This window comes from Pholis gunnellus (assembly GCF_910591455.1).
Source record: "Pholis gunnellus genome assembly, chromosome: 2".
Lineage (NCBI taxonomy): Eukaryota > Metazoa > Chordata > Actinopteri > Perciformes > Pholidae > Pholis > Pholis gunnellus.
The window spans coordinates 24,208,758-24,225,713 of record NC_136536.1 but is presented as its reverse complement, the minus strand read 5'-3'; the positions used below and the strand labels follow the sequence as shown (position 1 = coordinate 24,225,713).

General features: G+C 42.3%; 1 protein-coding gene across 2 annotated transcripts in view; it reads left to right on the top strand.

Annotated features, from left to right (window-relative positions):
* Positions 1 to 939: 939 nt before the first annotated feature.
* Positions 940 to 16,956, top strand: part of vps13d (vacuolar protein sorting 13 homolog D) — a 56,516-nt gene continuing 40,499 nt past the window's right edge. The window contains exons 1-20 of one of the 2 annotated variants that reach the window (XM_079173351.1): positions 940 to 1,059; positions 1,343 to 1,459; positions 1,669 to 1,835; positions 2,367 to 2,444; positions 5,031 to 5,221; positions 5,804 to 5,884; positions 6,683 to 6,799; positions 7,381 to 7,485; positions 7,756 to 7,926; positions 9,032 to 9,132; positions 9,223 to 9,391; positions 10,040 to 10,141; positions 10,380 to 10,569; positions 10,781 to 10,963; positions 12,036 to 12,166; positions 12,305 to 12,359; positions 13,467 to 13,646; positions 14,195 to 14,325; positions 14,408 to 14,540; positions 14,649 to 16,919. In XM_079173351.1, coding sequence (XP_079029477.1) covers positions 1,739 to 1,835; positions 2,367 to 2,444; positions 5,031 to 5,221; positions 5,804 to 5,884; positions 6,683 to 6,799; positions 7,381 to 7,485; positions 7,756 to 7,926; positions 9,032 to 9,132; positions 9,223 to 9,391; positions 10,040 to 10,141; positions 10,380 to 10,569; positions 10,781 to 10,963; positions 12,036 to 12,166; positions 12,305 to 12,359; positions 13,467 to 13,646; positions 14,195 to 14,325; positions 14,408 to 14,540; positions 14,649 to 16,919 — 4,486 coding nt within the window. In that variant the 5' untranslated portion in view covers positions 940 to 1,059; positions 1,343 to 1,459; positions 1,669 to 1,738. Of the gene's footprint in view, positions 1,460 to 1,668; positions 1,836 to 2,366; positions 2,445 to 5,030; positions 5,222 to 5,803; positions 5,885 to 6,682; positions 6,800 to 7,380; positions 7,486 to 7,755; positions 7,927 to 9,031; positions 9,133 to 9,222; positions 9,392 to 10,039; positions 10,142 to 10,379; positions 10,570 to 10,780; positions 10,964 to 12,035; positions 12,167 to 12,304; positions 12,360 to 13,466; positions 13,647 to 14,194; positions 14,326 to 14,407; positions 14,541 to 14,648; positions 16,920 to 16,956 lie in introns of both variants that reach the window. The other variant, XM_079173352.1, reaches the window with a different exon arrangement.

The window sequence follows — 16,956 nt, the reverse complement described above, 5'->3', positions numbered from 1 at the left end:
AAGTGCAGTCTATATTTCAAAAACACAAACATTGACAATTTGTACAATTTATTATTATTATTATATATTTTTGGTGTCTAAAAGGGGAGGGGGGCGGAGCGGCGCCCTCTATTGACCAGCCGCCACTGCCATCCGTATACTCCACCCCAGGCGTCATAAATACTGCTGCTTAGCAAAGAGGGGAAATACTAAAAGGTTATTTCTTATTTAAGATCATTTCTCGTCTTATGGCCTGTTGAACCGACAGAGAACCCTTTCAGACATAAGGAAGACAAGTATCCAGACATCCTCACTATTATTTTATATAACTGCACCTTGTATTGGTGTCATATTGATAATCACCCCAATTGTAATGGAGTGGAGGCAGAAATCCCAGAAAAAAGACCAAATTTAACTTCTAAGTATTTTGAACGTTGGTTATTTTTACATTTGACAGATGCTGTAAACTGCTGAATTCTCGTTCCAGCGGGTCTCTGTACAACAGCGCCCCCTTGCGGAGGAAACGACAACATGTGGGGTTTGCGGTCTCAGACTTTTGTTTATTGTCTGGCCGTGGACCACATTTAGATCATTCAGATAACTTCCCAGTGGAAACTACTGTTCCAACTAATGTTAAAGACGTCAGGGATATATGCTCACCACTACCAGCTAGAAACAAACCGATCCGTCGGATCAGTATCTCAAAAATACTACGAAATCCTAGTTAATGTTTTGTAAATAACTTTGACTTGGGTAATTGCATTACATTGCAATGTTTTCATCTAATGTTAGCTCAGTTAATTATACCTGAGAATACAGTCTTTGTTAAAAGTTAAGCATATAACGGTCAAATTGGCAGTTTAATACAAAAGTGGCTATTTTTCCCGGTTTGATATCAACGCCACATGAGAATAACGGTTTGTTTTGGTCACATGACAGGAAGTATGTGTCGGACGTTCAGCGCTATTAGGAAGTGTGTCTATTTACAATACAGCGACACACGGCTCTGAAGTCTCGAAATACAACAATTACCCATCACTTCTTGAAGGATTACGCCTGTTTTCAATGAAAACGCACGAGGTTGGTTTCGTCCATGAGTCCTTTTTACCGCCAGCTGTCTCTTTTTGGTTGTGAGTAACGTTACTCAACCTTCGCAAGCTAGTTTGAGCTAAGTGGCTAGCTAAGTAAGATCACAACCTTGCCCTGTCCGTCGCCACAACAACGCTGAGTTGTGTGTTGTGTGCTAATGGTGACAGCTTCCTAATGCATCCGTTGTCATTGTTTATGTTAGTGAATGTCGGACCACTGCTTGGCAGTCCTCGGGGTGACGTTGATGTAACTAACGCTAACTGTCCCTGTAAAGTCCTGTCCTCAGAGGGTTTGACAGGACATGGTCAGCTATTGACAACGGCGTCTGGCTGGCATGGACTCAGGAAAGCTGGGTGGATGAAGAGCTAACGGCCAACTGTCGTCTTAGACGGTGAGTTAGCATCACTGCTAACTCATTGTATGTTACAATGCTAACTTTACTGAAGTTTAAGTTGCTCTATCTCTGCCAACGCCAGATAAGAGAGGGCAGTCACTGGTAAGCCATCGGCTGTGATTAGACACCGTCACTCCTTTAGTTCATCCTGTAACTAACTGTAATGCTGCCATTGATGAGATTATAAAACCGCTATACCTCTACAGATTAATAAGACGGTCGTCAGAATTTCCTCCCACACCTTGGAGTAGCTCTCATCAGCCCTGAGCCACCAGGATGTTGGAGGGCCTTGTTGCCTGGGTGCTTAACACATACTTGGGAAAATATGTCAGCAACCTGAACACAGACCAGCTCTCCATCGCCCTGCTGAAAGGTAAACACGCGCATCCATCTTTCTGGTCACTGGTTTTACACTTAACATTTTCCTTCTTCCTCTTCTGTACAAAAATCAGTTTGCATGGACTCAACACTTTGGTTGAGTAATCAATCAAAGTGAAAAGGATTTCTGCTGAACCGTATTATTTCATACATCCCATTTCTATCAATAAGGGAAGGCTGAATAACACAAGCACATCTCTGAACATCACAGTGCAGTTCAACAGCACCACCAAAATGACCGTACAGTTGAATCAAAGCCTCTCTAAAACAGTTCCCTGCACATTATAATCTTGATGAAGGGAGGATTCATTGAAGCCAGGTGTCCCTAATAAACTGGTCACTAAGTGTCTGTTATTGCAGAAACTGTTTTAAATCATTTTAAACCAGTAGAACGTTGGAACAATCATTCGCTCACTGTTATAAACAATTGTAAAGGGTTTAATTTAAATGATGGAACAGCTGTTGGAAAAGTGAGTCAGTCCAAACTTGGCAAAGACGTGTTTGTCTGTTTCCTGTCGTTCCGTAGGTGCAGTGGAGCTGGAGAACCTCCCTCTGAGGAAAGATGCCCTCCGAGAGTTTGACCTGCCGTTTGAAGTTAAAGCAGGTGAGACACGCTGACTGATGACCTCACAAAGTTTTAACACAACTAACCTATAAACTATAACCAAAGTGGGGACTCATCAACTCTCTGTGATTGGTCCATGTATTTCCCTCAGAGTACAGTGCAGGAGTTAAAGTGTTTCTTGGAAGTTGATGGATTTTAGTGATGAACTAAAACTTTACTAATCTGAAATAACATGATATCTAATCAGGACTCAGCAATAGGGATTGCCAGGGGAAAGTAAAATGCCATGTCGGACTAGTAACTTGACAGATTGGGCAAGTGGTAATAACAATTAAACAGGAGCTGATGATGAAGGTAGCTGACAGTGAGTGAGCCATCTTGTTTCCTTCTCATCTCTGTTGAGTGATGCACATGCGCAGTACCAATCGGGACAGTCACGAAAAAAATGGTTACAGACAAAGTTTATGAGCTGAAGATCAAGCGACCATTTTTACTTGGATATCGATTAAACATGACAATTTAGTCTTTGCCTTTATTTGATAACCTCTAATAAACACAGCAATTTGTATAGGAGCAAGTAAAAAGAATGTACTGAATCACTTGCTCGACAGAGCATATCTATCGCCTCCACACAGCTCTCAACATGGAGACGGCTGAGCTGTTAAAGCAGTTAGCAGCTGACAGCAGTGCTATCAACGACAGCAGTGCTGAAAGAGCTAACGGTGTTTACCGAGGGGGGGTTGCTACGCTGCCTCGATGATACTGTCGCTTGGGACGACCTTATCAGCTGTAACCTCCGTATGAGAGCAGTGCAGAGGGGCACACTCGCATGCACTAACATGCACTAAAAGCCAGCCCGGCTATGTCAACAAAGCACAGAGAAGCTCTGATAACACACACAGAGAATTACTTCTGACTGATGTTGAAGTCATCCCCTTTAACGTTGAGCCCTGTATCTTTAATAGGGGCCATGATGTCAATAGTCAGATAGACATCACACACAGGTCATTGTTTTAACTAGCCCCACTTTTTCAGTCAGCTACTATGTTTGATTTTGTTGGTATAGTTGATCTCGAGCCAGCAGCTTGTTTCATTTGAAGTTCTTTGCACAGTTCACACATTTCCTGTGTACATTGTGCTTGAAAATAGAAGATGGACAAAATGTTTGGTGAGTAAAGCACAGTATGTTGGAGAAGAACATATTTTGACAGATTAATCGCAACAAAGTGTCTTAAAGGAAATGTCTTCAAAAGTCAGCTCACTAAAATCCTACAGATTAGTAACAAATGAAAGAACAAGCCAACATGAAGAATGCTAGAAAGGTATTGTTCCACCACAAGCTTCTACTGGTTTTTCCTCTTTTGACTCGTAGCTGAAACATCTCAAAGAGCCCGTCAGCAAGTTCTGTCTCTTGTAACAAACTGAATCCGGATCTTCCTGTCTGGTGACGTGTGCTCTAACGTAAGGACGAAGGAGCAGCTATGTTTCTGTGAGAACGCTGTTGTCTTTCAGGTTGCAAATGGTATGGTTCCAAAAACCCTCTGACTCCATGATGCACTGAACTGTGCTTGTAGTCACACCAACAGCTGAATGAAGCACCTTTCTTTAAGTGTAATGTATAAATACAGGACAAGCTTCCTCCTCTCTGGCAGGGAAACTATGAATATATATCAGAATCAGAAATACTTTATTGATCCCCAGGGGTCTTTGGGTTACGTTCCAGTTTCTCCCATTCTCGAGTAGAAATATATAGCATAGAGAACATATAAATAGTATTTAAAATATGTGCATTATACTACAATATAACAACAATACATATTGAAAATATAAGTTAAGATTTAAACAATGTATAATATAATATATAACAAATGATAATGCTCATGAAAAATGAGATCTATGATTCAGTGTGTGAAATATATATCGTATAAACAAATAAGAATATTCGTTTAAATGAACACTATGAATAAATACAGTTTTAATGCCATTTGAATTATTGCACTAAATGATTGTTCAGTCAGTATTGCTCAGTTGATGATATATGTTATGGGGTTACAACTGCTGATATCAGGAAAAACAAATCAATACATATTTGTTGTATATTTATATACAACACTAAACGATGAAATGACAAGGAAATATTGGATCCTAAATAGAATGCAACCTTAAAGTTGTTAACGTCAGCGTGGATGTAGACTCAACTTCCTCGCCCCGCTAATCGGTTTGGTGTTACACTTAATATAACAAACACGCAGAGTGGAAGTGGGTAGGGAGAGGGTGTTGAACTTAAAAGGTAGGCCCACCTAAGAAGCTGAACCCAGGCCTAAAAAAGGTCCAGAAGCACTCTGACCCTCATGTTTCTGAAATGCCCTTATCTATCAAAACCCCATGCCTCCAGTTTTAAAGCAGGCTGTCTGTTAAAGCTTGGGGCATGGTTGAACAGGCTCATTTCAAACAACTCATTTAGCTGTTGAAACGTCAATACAACACTTCCAGCACACGGTTGGAAGAGATGATCCCAAACACCATCTTCTCTGGATCAGAAAGACCTGATTTGCATCTTGTTTTCTCAGAAATGGCCCACAGTTTCCTGTAGTGTGATCCATGCATCACGTTGTCTCTCTCCAGGCTTCATTGGAAAGATTACTCTCCAGATCCCTTTCTACCGGCCTCACAGTGACCCATGGGTCATCTCCATGTCCCAGCTCAACCTGATCATTGGCCCCGCCCAGCAGCAGGAATATGACGGAGAGAAGGAGAGAGAGGAGGAGAGGGAGCGCAAAACACGCCTCCTCAAGGCTCTCGAAGACAAATTCAAAGTAGGTGGATAAACACTGTGGATCATAGAATGTGCTTTTCTTTGTCCCACTAATGGTACGAAGTAGTCATCCATCCCGCAATCAAGTTTTCTCCTTCTAATGAGCATTACAGCCTCCAGAGGAGCTAAACACTTGCAACATATTTGTTGTGCTGTGTGTCACTTTACAACACAACACACAACACAATTTATGTTCCTGAACTCTTGTTTCTGGTGTTTTCACGAAGATTTTTAAAAGTAAGACAAAGAGGATATTGCTATTAGATTGTTGTGGTAGCAGCAGAACGGGTTTACATGTCGCCATTGTCATAAAAAAAGAATCCCTATATTCCTACTTACTGACGGCCTTACCTCAGTCAAATAATGGAATCTAATTCTGTAGCTTGGCCTTCTTGAACTAATCTCTGTTCGTTGCCTCCTTCACTTAACTTATTGTGTCTAACTTCAACTGTGTGTGTGTGTGTGTGTGTGTGTGTGTGTGTGTGTGTGTGTGTGTGTGTGTGTGTGTGTGTGTGTGTGTGTGTGTGTGTGTGTGTGTGTGTGTGTGTGTGTGTGTGTGTGTGTATGTGTTTGTCTCCTCCAGAGTGAGTGTGAACAGAGGGGAGAGTCTTACTGGTACTCTGCCACTGCCTCAGTGGTCACTAGGATTGTGGAGAACATTGAGGTAAGCCGTCCAACATTAGAGACTTGGGCTGGGACTGTATCAAAAACAACACATGTGTCCCTTAGAGCTGTGACTTTTAACCTGTCAACGATTCTCAATGTATTGCTTCCTCCATTTTCTATATTACTGCACATGGCTACTTTTTCGTTCATTAAGTTAAGAAACCTGATTTTAAGTTTGGTCACTGCATGGATGCAGACTCCTTCATGATCTCTTTTCTCAAACATAACCAGCTTCTTAGAATGGAGACATTTCCACACCTCTAGTATCCATTTATTCCAAGCCTGTTCTCAAACAACAGTCCGGTGCCCATACAGACGTTGAAACAGGGTTTGTTTGCTGTAATTATTCTTTCTGTTCGTACTGGCAATTAAAAGATCACTTCCTGAAGGGATCTCAATGTAAGTAATAGGGGACAAAATATGAGGCTTTAGCAGTCTGACTTAGTCTAATCAAGTGAGTATCTATCTTCCAAAATGTGCACTAAAAACATTGTAACTTGGGAAGACATCCACTTTCAGATTGTTGAACTGTGGAATACATTTTTGAGGAATCGAGCCCTAATCGTTTAATCTGTTAATGACCAGTATGAACACGAGGAACGATTCCAGCAAGTAAACCCTGAGTCAGTGTTCATATGGGTGCCTGGCTGTAAAAATACACAAAGCAATTATACACAACATAGACAAGATTTAACCCATACAGACAGCATAATACCTGAATAAGTAAATACCTTTCGAATAATAATTTGGTATTGTTACAGACTGAACTTTGATTTTCTCTTATGCTTGTGTGCAGCTGAAGATCCAAGACGTGCATCTTAGATTTGAAGATGACTTCTCCAATCCAGAGAAGCCCTTTTCCTTTGGGGTTTGCATCAACAACGTTTCTGCTCAGAACCCCTCCAAAGAGACGGTAAGTGTTCACTCAAAGGGATTTAAACTCACACTTCATTCCTTATTTCTGTAGCCTTTTCGTGGACAAGAGGACCCAAACGTTTAGTGAAGCCAGTAATACATTACAGTCACCGAAGAAGGGTTTCTTGTAGTAATAACTTAGTATCTTATATTTATGATAAAGGTGCTCCAGCTCATATTGGTGCTAAATAGTTTCATTGCTGCTCTCTATAAAGGTCGATCCAGATGACGTTTTCTCTACGCACAGTTGTCAGTTGTGTCTCTAAGAGAGATTGAAAAATGTTGCACATGTTGCCTGCCAATAAATAAACTGTTGTTAATTCATGATAAGATCTCTTAATGGAATCACTTCATACAAAATGTTAAGAATAGTTGGATAAATAAATAATGCTACGCGATAAACAGGCTTCAAATAGAGCCTGTGTCGGTCAATACTGCTCCCAGGGATCGGCCCAAAAGTCCTGATCATCGGAGCGCTCTTCGCTTTATTTATGAGAGCCAAATGTCGGAAGTATTATAATGTCGTAGTTGACCACAGGTCTGTATTTGAGGTTAACAGGGATTTTCTTTTTTTTGCAGGTCCAGAAGCTCCTCCGACAAAAGCAGCTGGAGATAGAAGACTTCAGCGTCTACTGGGACACACAATGTGACATTCTGGGAAAGCTGCCCGCAAATCAGATCCAGGTCAGAGACTCGATGGACTTCAACATTTAGGCTCCCAGGAGACCGAGTATTAGATCGATAGGGATTTGTTGTTTGTACTTGGGGTTAGAAGTGACTTGTGCTTCCAGGTGTGTTTAATCATTTAATGCCTAACCATAGCTGGTGATTTTCAATAATGAATGATTGGTACTGTAAGACCGGTCTGACCTGCCAGTTACACATCCGCTTGAATGATCCAGTACAAGAGGTAAAGTTCCATATGAGTGGTCTGATTCTTTTGTAACTGCACAGGATGCGATGACCCAGTGCATGCAGAGCCGGGAGCATCAGTACATCTTTGAACCAGTGTGTGCCTCGGTGCTGCTCAGGAGAAACACCTCCAAGGAGCCTCTGAGGTCCCGACACGCCCCACGGATTGAAGGCCAAGTTCAGCTGGAGCCCATGTGCTTACGCCTGTCACAGGTCTGTATGAACACCTGAACACCCTTCGTGGTGAACAATGGAAGTTGAATCAACAGGTTCTATATCTGAGTGTTATAACAGGCTAGAAGGCCAATGATCTTTTTACTTTTTCTTTACATTTTCCATCTCCAAACATAAACCTATGTAAATAGAAACTGTTGAATTCATAAACGATTCATATTTTGATACTTGAAATCATTTACCTGTAGGCCCCTGGTGTGACTTTTCCATTTTCCAAAGTCAGCTAAGCACCTTATTTATGGGTTTTCTTTATTATTTAGTCAAGTTGTATTGACTCCCAGATGCACTGGTGTTTGGAATCTGTATTCACATGCGGGTCTAAAACAAAACTAAAAGTGTACACTGATTATGAAACACACAATTTTGATTATTGAATTACTTTTTCTGAGGGGTTTCTGTATAATCAGACCAACTAAAAAGCCAGTGATATTACGGTCAGAGGTTAGATTCAAAGTATAATAATAATATTTATATTATAATATTGAATCTGATGTTAGGTTTTTGATCTGCTCCTGTTCTAGGTGGCTGTTAATCCAAACACTTCTCCATGTTGACCTGTTTTCTTCATACAGTTGCATCCATTCAGCCTTTTTTAAGCTTCCATCAATGACACTCCTCACTCAAACACTTACAATCAGATCCTTTATACGAGTTGATCTCTAATCTCAAACATAACCTGCTTCAAAGCAGGGATCTACCAAAGTTCTGTTGAAGCTTCATATTAGCATTAGCTGAACTAGGATAGCAGAATGAAGACTGTGGACTTGGTCCCTCATCACTTGCATTGGAATTGCTTTCAGACAGAATCTCTTGCCAGGAATTAGAGACCAATAACTGGGTAGAGAAGAATTGTAATTAATCAGTGAATGCAAACAGTATCAGAGACGAGAGTATTTTACGAGAACGATACAAGAAGAATACATCTTGTTTTTTGTTATCTACACTGCCATCTTCACTGTAAGGGAGGCGGGAGGGACAACTGAGTGAGATTCAAGTCTTTGTTTGTGAGTGGAGATGGAGAGCTGCATTCTACTGAGCATGCTGACAGAGCAGTGACTAAGTGTGTGTGTTTGTTCTCTCGTAGGTCCAATACCAGCAGATCATGGCTTTCCTTAAAGAGCTGGACCGTCAGGAGAGAGAGATGCTTTACCGGAAGTGGAGACCAAAGGTGCCGATTTCTGGGAGGTAAGTTCACTCTTATTTTATAGTGGGTGCAAACGGTCATGTGATCCTTGAATCAGATCTGAGCCTGCATTACATTGTTTTTCCTTGCAGCTGCCGGCAGTGGTGGATGTTTGCCATCCAGGCCAACCTGAGTGAGATCAGGGAGCAGCGGCGGCGAGGCAGCTGGGGCTTTGCCCTGCAGCGGGCACGAGATGCCCAGACCTACACCAGCCTCTACTTCAGAAGGCTAAAAGGAGTCCCACTGAGTCCTCAGGAAGAGGTACTACACTCACGTCTGACTCAAAGACATTTGCATAAAGAGACACTAAGAAGTGTCTCTAAGAAACTTTCTAGGGCTGAAAGGATCAGTTGATTGAAACAATTAAGTGCAGATAAGTAATTCATTATTTAAGTCAAATCTCTGGCTTCTAGGCTCACAAATGTGAATATTTGCCTGTTGTCTTTGAGTTATGGACTGTTGGTCCGACAAAACCAGTTACTCGAAGAACTCACTTTGGCCCGTGAGAAATTGTGTTAGACATTTTTCACCATTTTCGGAAATGTAATATAGACCAGATGTGATTCATTTATTGAAATGATTAAATTATGGAATAAATCTGCGCATTCTGCCAGAATGATAATAGTTATTAGTTGCCGACCTAAGTGCTGGATTGTACTAGAAAAGAAGTGTTTTTTCAGACCACGTCAGAAATCAAAAATGTTTCTAGTTGTTGTGGAAGGTGGAGTGAACAACAAACCGTGGAAGTGGTTAGATACAGAGATAACGGAAACAGTTTGGTGTTAGTTGTGTCAAGAAGTTCAAACCCCGGCTCCTTTCTCACCTCTGCACAGCTAACCAATCACAGAGATGATGTACTTTCAAACACACTTCAGTACACTGATGTCTGCGCTTATCTTCATCACCTAGAGTGAGCTGGAGCGAGTGGAAGAGGAGCAGACGATAGAGGAGCTGCAGTGTCTCAGAGAAATTGTCCACGACTGGTTTCGAAAGCAGGAAGAGATGGCAGAGGTGAGTTGAGATGATTCATACACAAGTTAGTCAGTCGTGTATAAAATAGAAGTTCCAACATGTCCAATGATCTTTGTGGGACGAGAAATACCCTTCTGCCTTACATTAAACTCTCGTTAACTTAGCTTTCAACTGATGACACAAAGATGACCACTTACAATCATCCATTGAACATTCACTGATCCTCTAAAGGTGTCTTAGTTATAGTTTCAGCCTGTGTTCATTCCTTTTTTTTCAGAATGTGCGAGAGCCCAGCAATGACCCCGAGCCCTGTTTAGCCACCGCATCCATCCCCAAGAGTGGGAGCTCAGGAATGATCCAGTACCTGCAGTCTTGGTTCCCGGGCTGGGGGGGCTGGTATGGAGACTCCCAGGACCCAGACAGGCCTGAAGAGCTGCTGCCAAGCCCATCCTCCTGGGACATTTTAGGTGAGAGACTCACTCCGGTCTGGGGCCAGAGAAGGGCTTTTTTAAATTTCATTTAATTTGCATTATATATTCTGTTACATCATATAATTGGTAGCATAAGTCTAGACTCCGGTATAATCAGTTACATTTACATCTGATATTCTGTAGTGTTGGTTGAAATCTTATTGTGTGCCTTCTGGCTGCAGACCCTGATGATATAATGCTTCTCCAGCAGAGACAGAAGACCTGTTTGACCCGTTGGAGGACTCTCACACTCTGAACACATTCACCAGGCGAGATCACCTGTTTGCCCGGCTGGAGTTCTTACTGGAGAAGGGCGGAGTCACACTCTTCCACCAGGACAGGAGGGGGGACGCGCTGCACGAGAGCGGGGTCATCCAGTTAGAGTTCTCAGGTACACGGACACTTGGACAGATGGACACATGTTACAGGGTTTTCTGGGTTGAGATTGCATCAATATGCCTGTTTGATCCATATCAGTGGAGTCAGACATTTTTAATGGCACTAAAATTCTCTCACCTTTATTCACTCGGGGGAGTTTTTCTGAGAGCAATGCTCTCCGAGAACGTGGTGATCACATTCACACAGTTCCAGTCACACCTGGAAGCTGCCCAATAATACAGACAGTCTGATCACTGAGCAGATTAAGGGCTTCGCTCAAGGGAAACTCAGTGGTGGTAGTAAGGGAGAGGCAAGCGCTGCTTTTCACTTTCCACACCCAGATTTAGGAACTTTTAGGCCACCACTGCCCCATTGGTTAGGGGTGGGTGGTATGGATGAAATGTTGCTGTACCGTCATTTTGTATAACCATATTGATCAATATCATACATTTTTTTTTTCATTTAATATTATACAAATCAAGGTGTTTTTTTTTTATAAGAAATGATGCCAAAATCCTGTAAATCCAACTCCATGTAAGTAGTTAAGCTTATTGAATCGCCCACAACAACCTCGGGACATCTGATGGTTGACCGGTTGATGATCATCTTAATATACATACAGTATGTCATCATACGTGCCAACCTAATTGTCAATGTTCTATTTTGATAATTGATTGATCTATTATCAAGAAAACCGTTAACCATTGTCTGGTTTAAGCTGCTTTTTCTGTTTTGTATATTTAACTGAATGACTTCCTGTTTTGGACTGTTAATCGGACAAAACAAGACATCTTGGACCCTTGATGGGCAATTTTCACTATTTTCTGACAGTTTATTGAGAACAAAACATGGATCAAATCATTGTAAAGATAATGAACAGATTAATTGATTAATCGTTAGTTACAGTCCAAGAGATTGTACAGGTGAAAAATGAAGGGCTAGAGGGTTGTATGTGATTTGTAACCCCCCTCACAAAATGACTACTACTCTGGATGCTTAGTCCACTGAGTTAACAGTGTTATTGTCCCATAGACTCAGAGCATGTGCACTTATGCCTCTCATTGACTGTGACCATGCTTCCACAGGGGTGAAGGTGATTTTGGAGTCCCTCCCGCGCTCTGAGTCCTCCCTGCTGTCTGTTAAGCTGGGTGGTTTGTTCCTGAGAGACTTGACTACTCAGGGCACCATCTTCCCTGTCCTGGTGTCTCCCAAAACGGTAAGCAGTGATGGACCGGGCTGGGCAGAGAGCTCATAATGTAGAGAAAAGGTCCAGAAAAAACATGATATTTGTGTTATTTTCTACTGTGTGTTGTATCATGCTTCTTGTATTTTCAACATCTGTCGCTTGATGTAGGACAAAGTTGTTGTTGCCATGAACCAGCCATCCGGCCAGTCCAGCAGTTCCTCTGGTAAGATTTCTCTTTTCCTTTTTAATATGTGGCACGACAAAGACAAATTCACAAAGAGCGAGCTTTTGCTTTAGCGTTGAGAGTTTTATTGCAGGAAATAAAGTTCACATTTGAAAATGCAGATCTCCCAGTTGGCTGGTGAGATCTGAGAGACTGAATGCTGTTCAGATGAGGATATTTTTACCCTTGGCAGGTCCTTAAACACACGTTCTTTACATCATGTCCACAGTATTTCTTTCTGTCTCTAATAATAGTTACTAATAAATAGTAATAGTTGAAGGCTTAACTTCATGACTTTGCTTCTGGCAGCACTGGTTTTGAATTTGAAGGTGAAATCCACAGCTCTTCTGCCTCGCTGGTGGTGTTTGTAATAAAATGCCAGTTTACTAAAAAAAACTCTTTCTTTAGGTGCTTGTGGTTATAGATTTGTCTGATCAGTATATTTCATTATAAATACATAATTTGTTCTGCTTTTTCATCACTACACCTTACTGTGGTGTAACTTGGCCTCTGCCCAGTCACCCGTACTGAGTAGCTAAACTCTGGTTACGTCGCTCACAAAATATGCACAGTTAAAAACATTATGCATTATTATACATCAAATCCAGCATCATATTGGAATACAAAACTCCACCTTGTACAGACATTAAGTACATTTTACTACACTGTGCTGATTATAACGTTATTTCGCTTGTCACTTGAAGTAATCATTTGAATGCTGGACTTTTACATTTCACTGTGTACTGTATTAATAGTTGTACTATTAATAGTTTTACCTAAGAAACATTTTGGGGTACTTCTACCACTGCTAATACCAACATTCCCAGGGCCTTTGCCTGGGTCCTTCAAATCACTAAATCTGCCCCTGAAAAACATGCCCAGGTCAGAAGGTTGGTCAGAAACATCAGTTTGATCAACTTTAGCTCAAGTTTATTAATATTGAATATGTCGCGTGTCCAAATTGCACTGAATTCGACAAAGCACTCCCTTGGGTTCCCAACAATACACCCACTGAGTGTGAAGTAGAGCCGTGTGAGCATTAACGCACCATACTCCCACCAGCTTTCAATGAATACATACCAGTTTGTTTTGTTTTTGTGTTGTCAGGATGCAATGCAGAGTGCTCACCATCACCAGTGTTTGAGATGATTTATGAGCGTAACCCTGTGAGGTGTAAGTTTGAGAGGAGACTGGAAGTGAACACTAGTCCATTGAACATCATCTACAACCCACAAGCAATCAAGAAAGTGACTGAGTTCTTCTATAAAGGAAGAGTTCATACCTCAGGTAAGTACTGAACCTCACTGCCCCTTTTTGGAGATCATACATACATTTTGTAATGTAAATACGTTACTCAACACAATTTTATGGACATTATAGTCACAGACAGATACTCGAACGGTTTCCTCTACAGAATTTTTTTAATTTTTAGAAGGAAAGTTATTTTTTTTCATACTCCTAGTCTCTCTACCAATCTGCATCAGAGCTGTTTTTAAAAGTAAAATAAACCGATTTAAAGAAGTAAAACACTAAACAAATTCAAAGGATAAGGAAGGTAAGGGATTTTTGTGCAACAATGCTGAAAAAATGACTGTCGTCAAATGTAATGTCCCACTAAATTTGATAACAATTCTGATTATTAAAAACATAAATTCCATTTATGTGTGAACTCTGATTAGAAAAGTAAAGACATTTTTTAAATCTTTCACCATAGCTTCAAAGAAACATTACTCACCCGAATTCTGAGTTAATTCAAACTAAGTAATAGTCGTATAATTTCTCATTTACTTCTGATACATTTGAATACCAGCAGATTCCTGTATTTGAACCATTAGGTTTTGGATATCAGTCAGAGCTGGAGCTGAGAGTGGCAGAGGCTGCCAGGAGGCAGTACAATAAGCTGAAGATGCAGACCAAGGCAGAGATCCGACAAACCATTGATCAGCTCCTCGTGGGAGAGTTTATCGTAAGAGTGATTCACTGAATTTGACATGAGATAATTGGCAGTTGAATCATTTCTACATGCCACTGATGTGTTTGCTTTGCAGGAAAACAGTAAGCGTTGGACCATGAAATTGGACATCTGTGCACCCCAGGTGATTTTCCCTGATGACTTCCAGTCAGAGGACCCAATGCTGGTTGTTGTTGATTTAGGCAGGATTCTTCTCACAAACTGTCAAGGTAAAACAGACAACAATTTTACCAAAAAAATACCCAAATATCTTCATTCTTTTGCTTATAGAGGTTTGTAACTCAGGTCATACCTGTTGTTCTTCCTTTTCTTTGAAGATGACACAAAGGCCAGCTCAGAGGCTACTCAACCTGAGAGGGAAGACATGAGTGATGATGAGTACCAGACACCCCTTGCCACCCCACCAGAGTCTCCACCACCTGAACTAGACATGCCTTTAAAAGAACAGTTCAAAAGCCCTGACCTTCCCAGCCTCAGATCCCCTGAAAGTGCACAGGCCTACAGCAGAAAGCTTTATGAGAAATACTCCTTGTCCTTTAAGGATCTTCAGATAATGGTTGGTCGCTGTAAGGACAACTGGAAACATCTTCAAGAGAGTGAGGTAGGGCCTACTCACGTGGTAGAGAAGTTTAATGTGCTGCTGCAGCTTGAGCAGAGACTTCGCTACACATCAGACCCCCAGCTCCCTGGGGCTGTGCTGTCAGGGACTCTACCAGACCTCAAGGTCCATATCAACCTTGAGAAGATGACTGCCCTTAGGAGTTGTCTGGCTAGGCTTAGCAGTCCATCTGTGGATGAAGGGGACGAAAGCCAAGAGAGAAGCCCACATATAAGGTCACCCGACCCCCTTACCCTCCGTCATGACAAGATTTTTCAGAGGGAGGACAGCTCCTGGAAGCTGCAAGGCTCAGCCAAGAACCTGACCCAGAGCGTGATGACTTTGGAGCAGCACACACGTGAAGTCCTGGTGGAATCCCGTCTACTATTAGCTGAATTCAACATTAACTACATGCAGCTTGGTGTAGAAAGCGACGGCCGCTACATATCTGTTCTCAAGGTATTTGGCACAAATGCTCATTTTGTCAAGCGCCCTTATGATGCGGAAGTCTCTCTGACAGTCCACGGTCTTCTGCTGGTGGACACCTTACAGACCTATGGCTCAGACTTCGATCTCCTTGTGGCTTCTCATAAGAATCTCAGTTTTGACATACCCACAGGCAGCCTCCGAGAGAGCCAGCCTTCGTCCCCTGTGTCTTCTGATGGCAGGTCCCCAGAGCATCAGGGCCATCATACGGAGTTGTCCTCTGGTATACCCATGGATAGAATCTCACCCTTCAGTTCTTTTCTCAAAGACCAAGAGGCCCTCATTAAGCTTGAATACCAGTTTGTGAGCTCAGACTGCCCCTCCATGAACCTGGACAGCTCCCTTCAGGTGACAAGCATGCAGGTCAATAACTTGGACATCATTCTCAACCCTGAAACCATGGTAGAGCTGCTCAAGTTCCTCCAGAAGTCTTTTCCCAAAGAGGAAAGCACCTGGACATCATCAGCGCAACAACACACAACACAGCCTTGCAGTGAGGAAGAGGAGGGTACATATCAGGCCACCTATGACCAGAACAAAGAGCTGACCGTGGAGATCCACCGTCTGAATCTGCTTCTCCTTCGGACCGTGTCCACTGGCACTGTCCTGGGTGCTGAGAAGAAAGGGTTAAAGATTGCCACTGCCAGCATCACTGGCACCAAGGTCAATGTGTCCATGGGCAGTCGGTTGGACATCAATGGTTCACTCGGGTCCATGCAGTTGGTGGACCTGACCCAGGAAGGAGGCAGAAGCCAGTTTGTGGTCAGCATTGGTAGTGCTGACAGTTCCTCAACTCTCGGCGGAATAACATTCCTTGCTGACACAGGAGGTTCTCCCTCAGAAGCTTTAGATTTTCGCCTCATGGAGAAATCCCAAGGGGAGTGTTCCTTGCAACTTCAAATGGCATCCTTGCACTATAACCACTCAGCCAAGTTCCTGAAGGAGCTGAGTCTGTCTGCTAATGAGGTAGAAGACAATTTCCGCTCCATGCTGAAAAGTGCTGCCACAAAAGTGTCAACAGTTCTAGCCACCAAGACGGCAGAGTACAGTGGTAGGGTTTCGCTCTTTGAGACTCCCTCGCGGAGAACTCGAACTCAGAGTCAGAGCTGGCCTTATCCATTTGAGGAAGAGGAGGATCTTCCAATGGAAGAACCTGAATCCGCCTTAGACACATTCTTGGTGAAGCTGACCCTTAATATCAGTATTGAATCACCAGTTGTGTCCATTCCACGTAAACCTGGACACCCTGAGCTCTTGGTTGGTCACCTGGGCAGCATAACAATCCAGAATTTTGTTGCTGGGCAAGACTCCGAAGGAGAGAGGTTGCAGGTGTTGGTGAGGGATATTCGACTGTATTCAGTCAACATGAGTCATTTGGTCTTGAAGAGGGCACTCAGAGGGGATAAGGCTGGCGGCATGTCACCATCCCGCAATGGAAGCATCAATCAGGATGAACCACAGTTCACACGTCATGACTTCTTTGAATCCCTCAGCCGTGGAAAAGGTGAGAATGTTACAAATCTGTTCAAATGTGCTTGGTA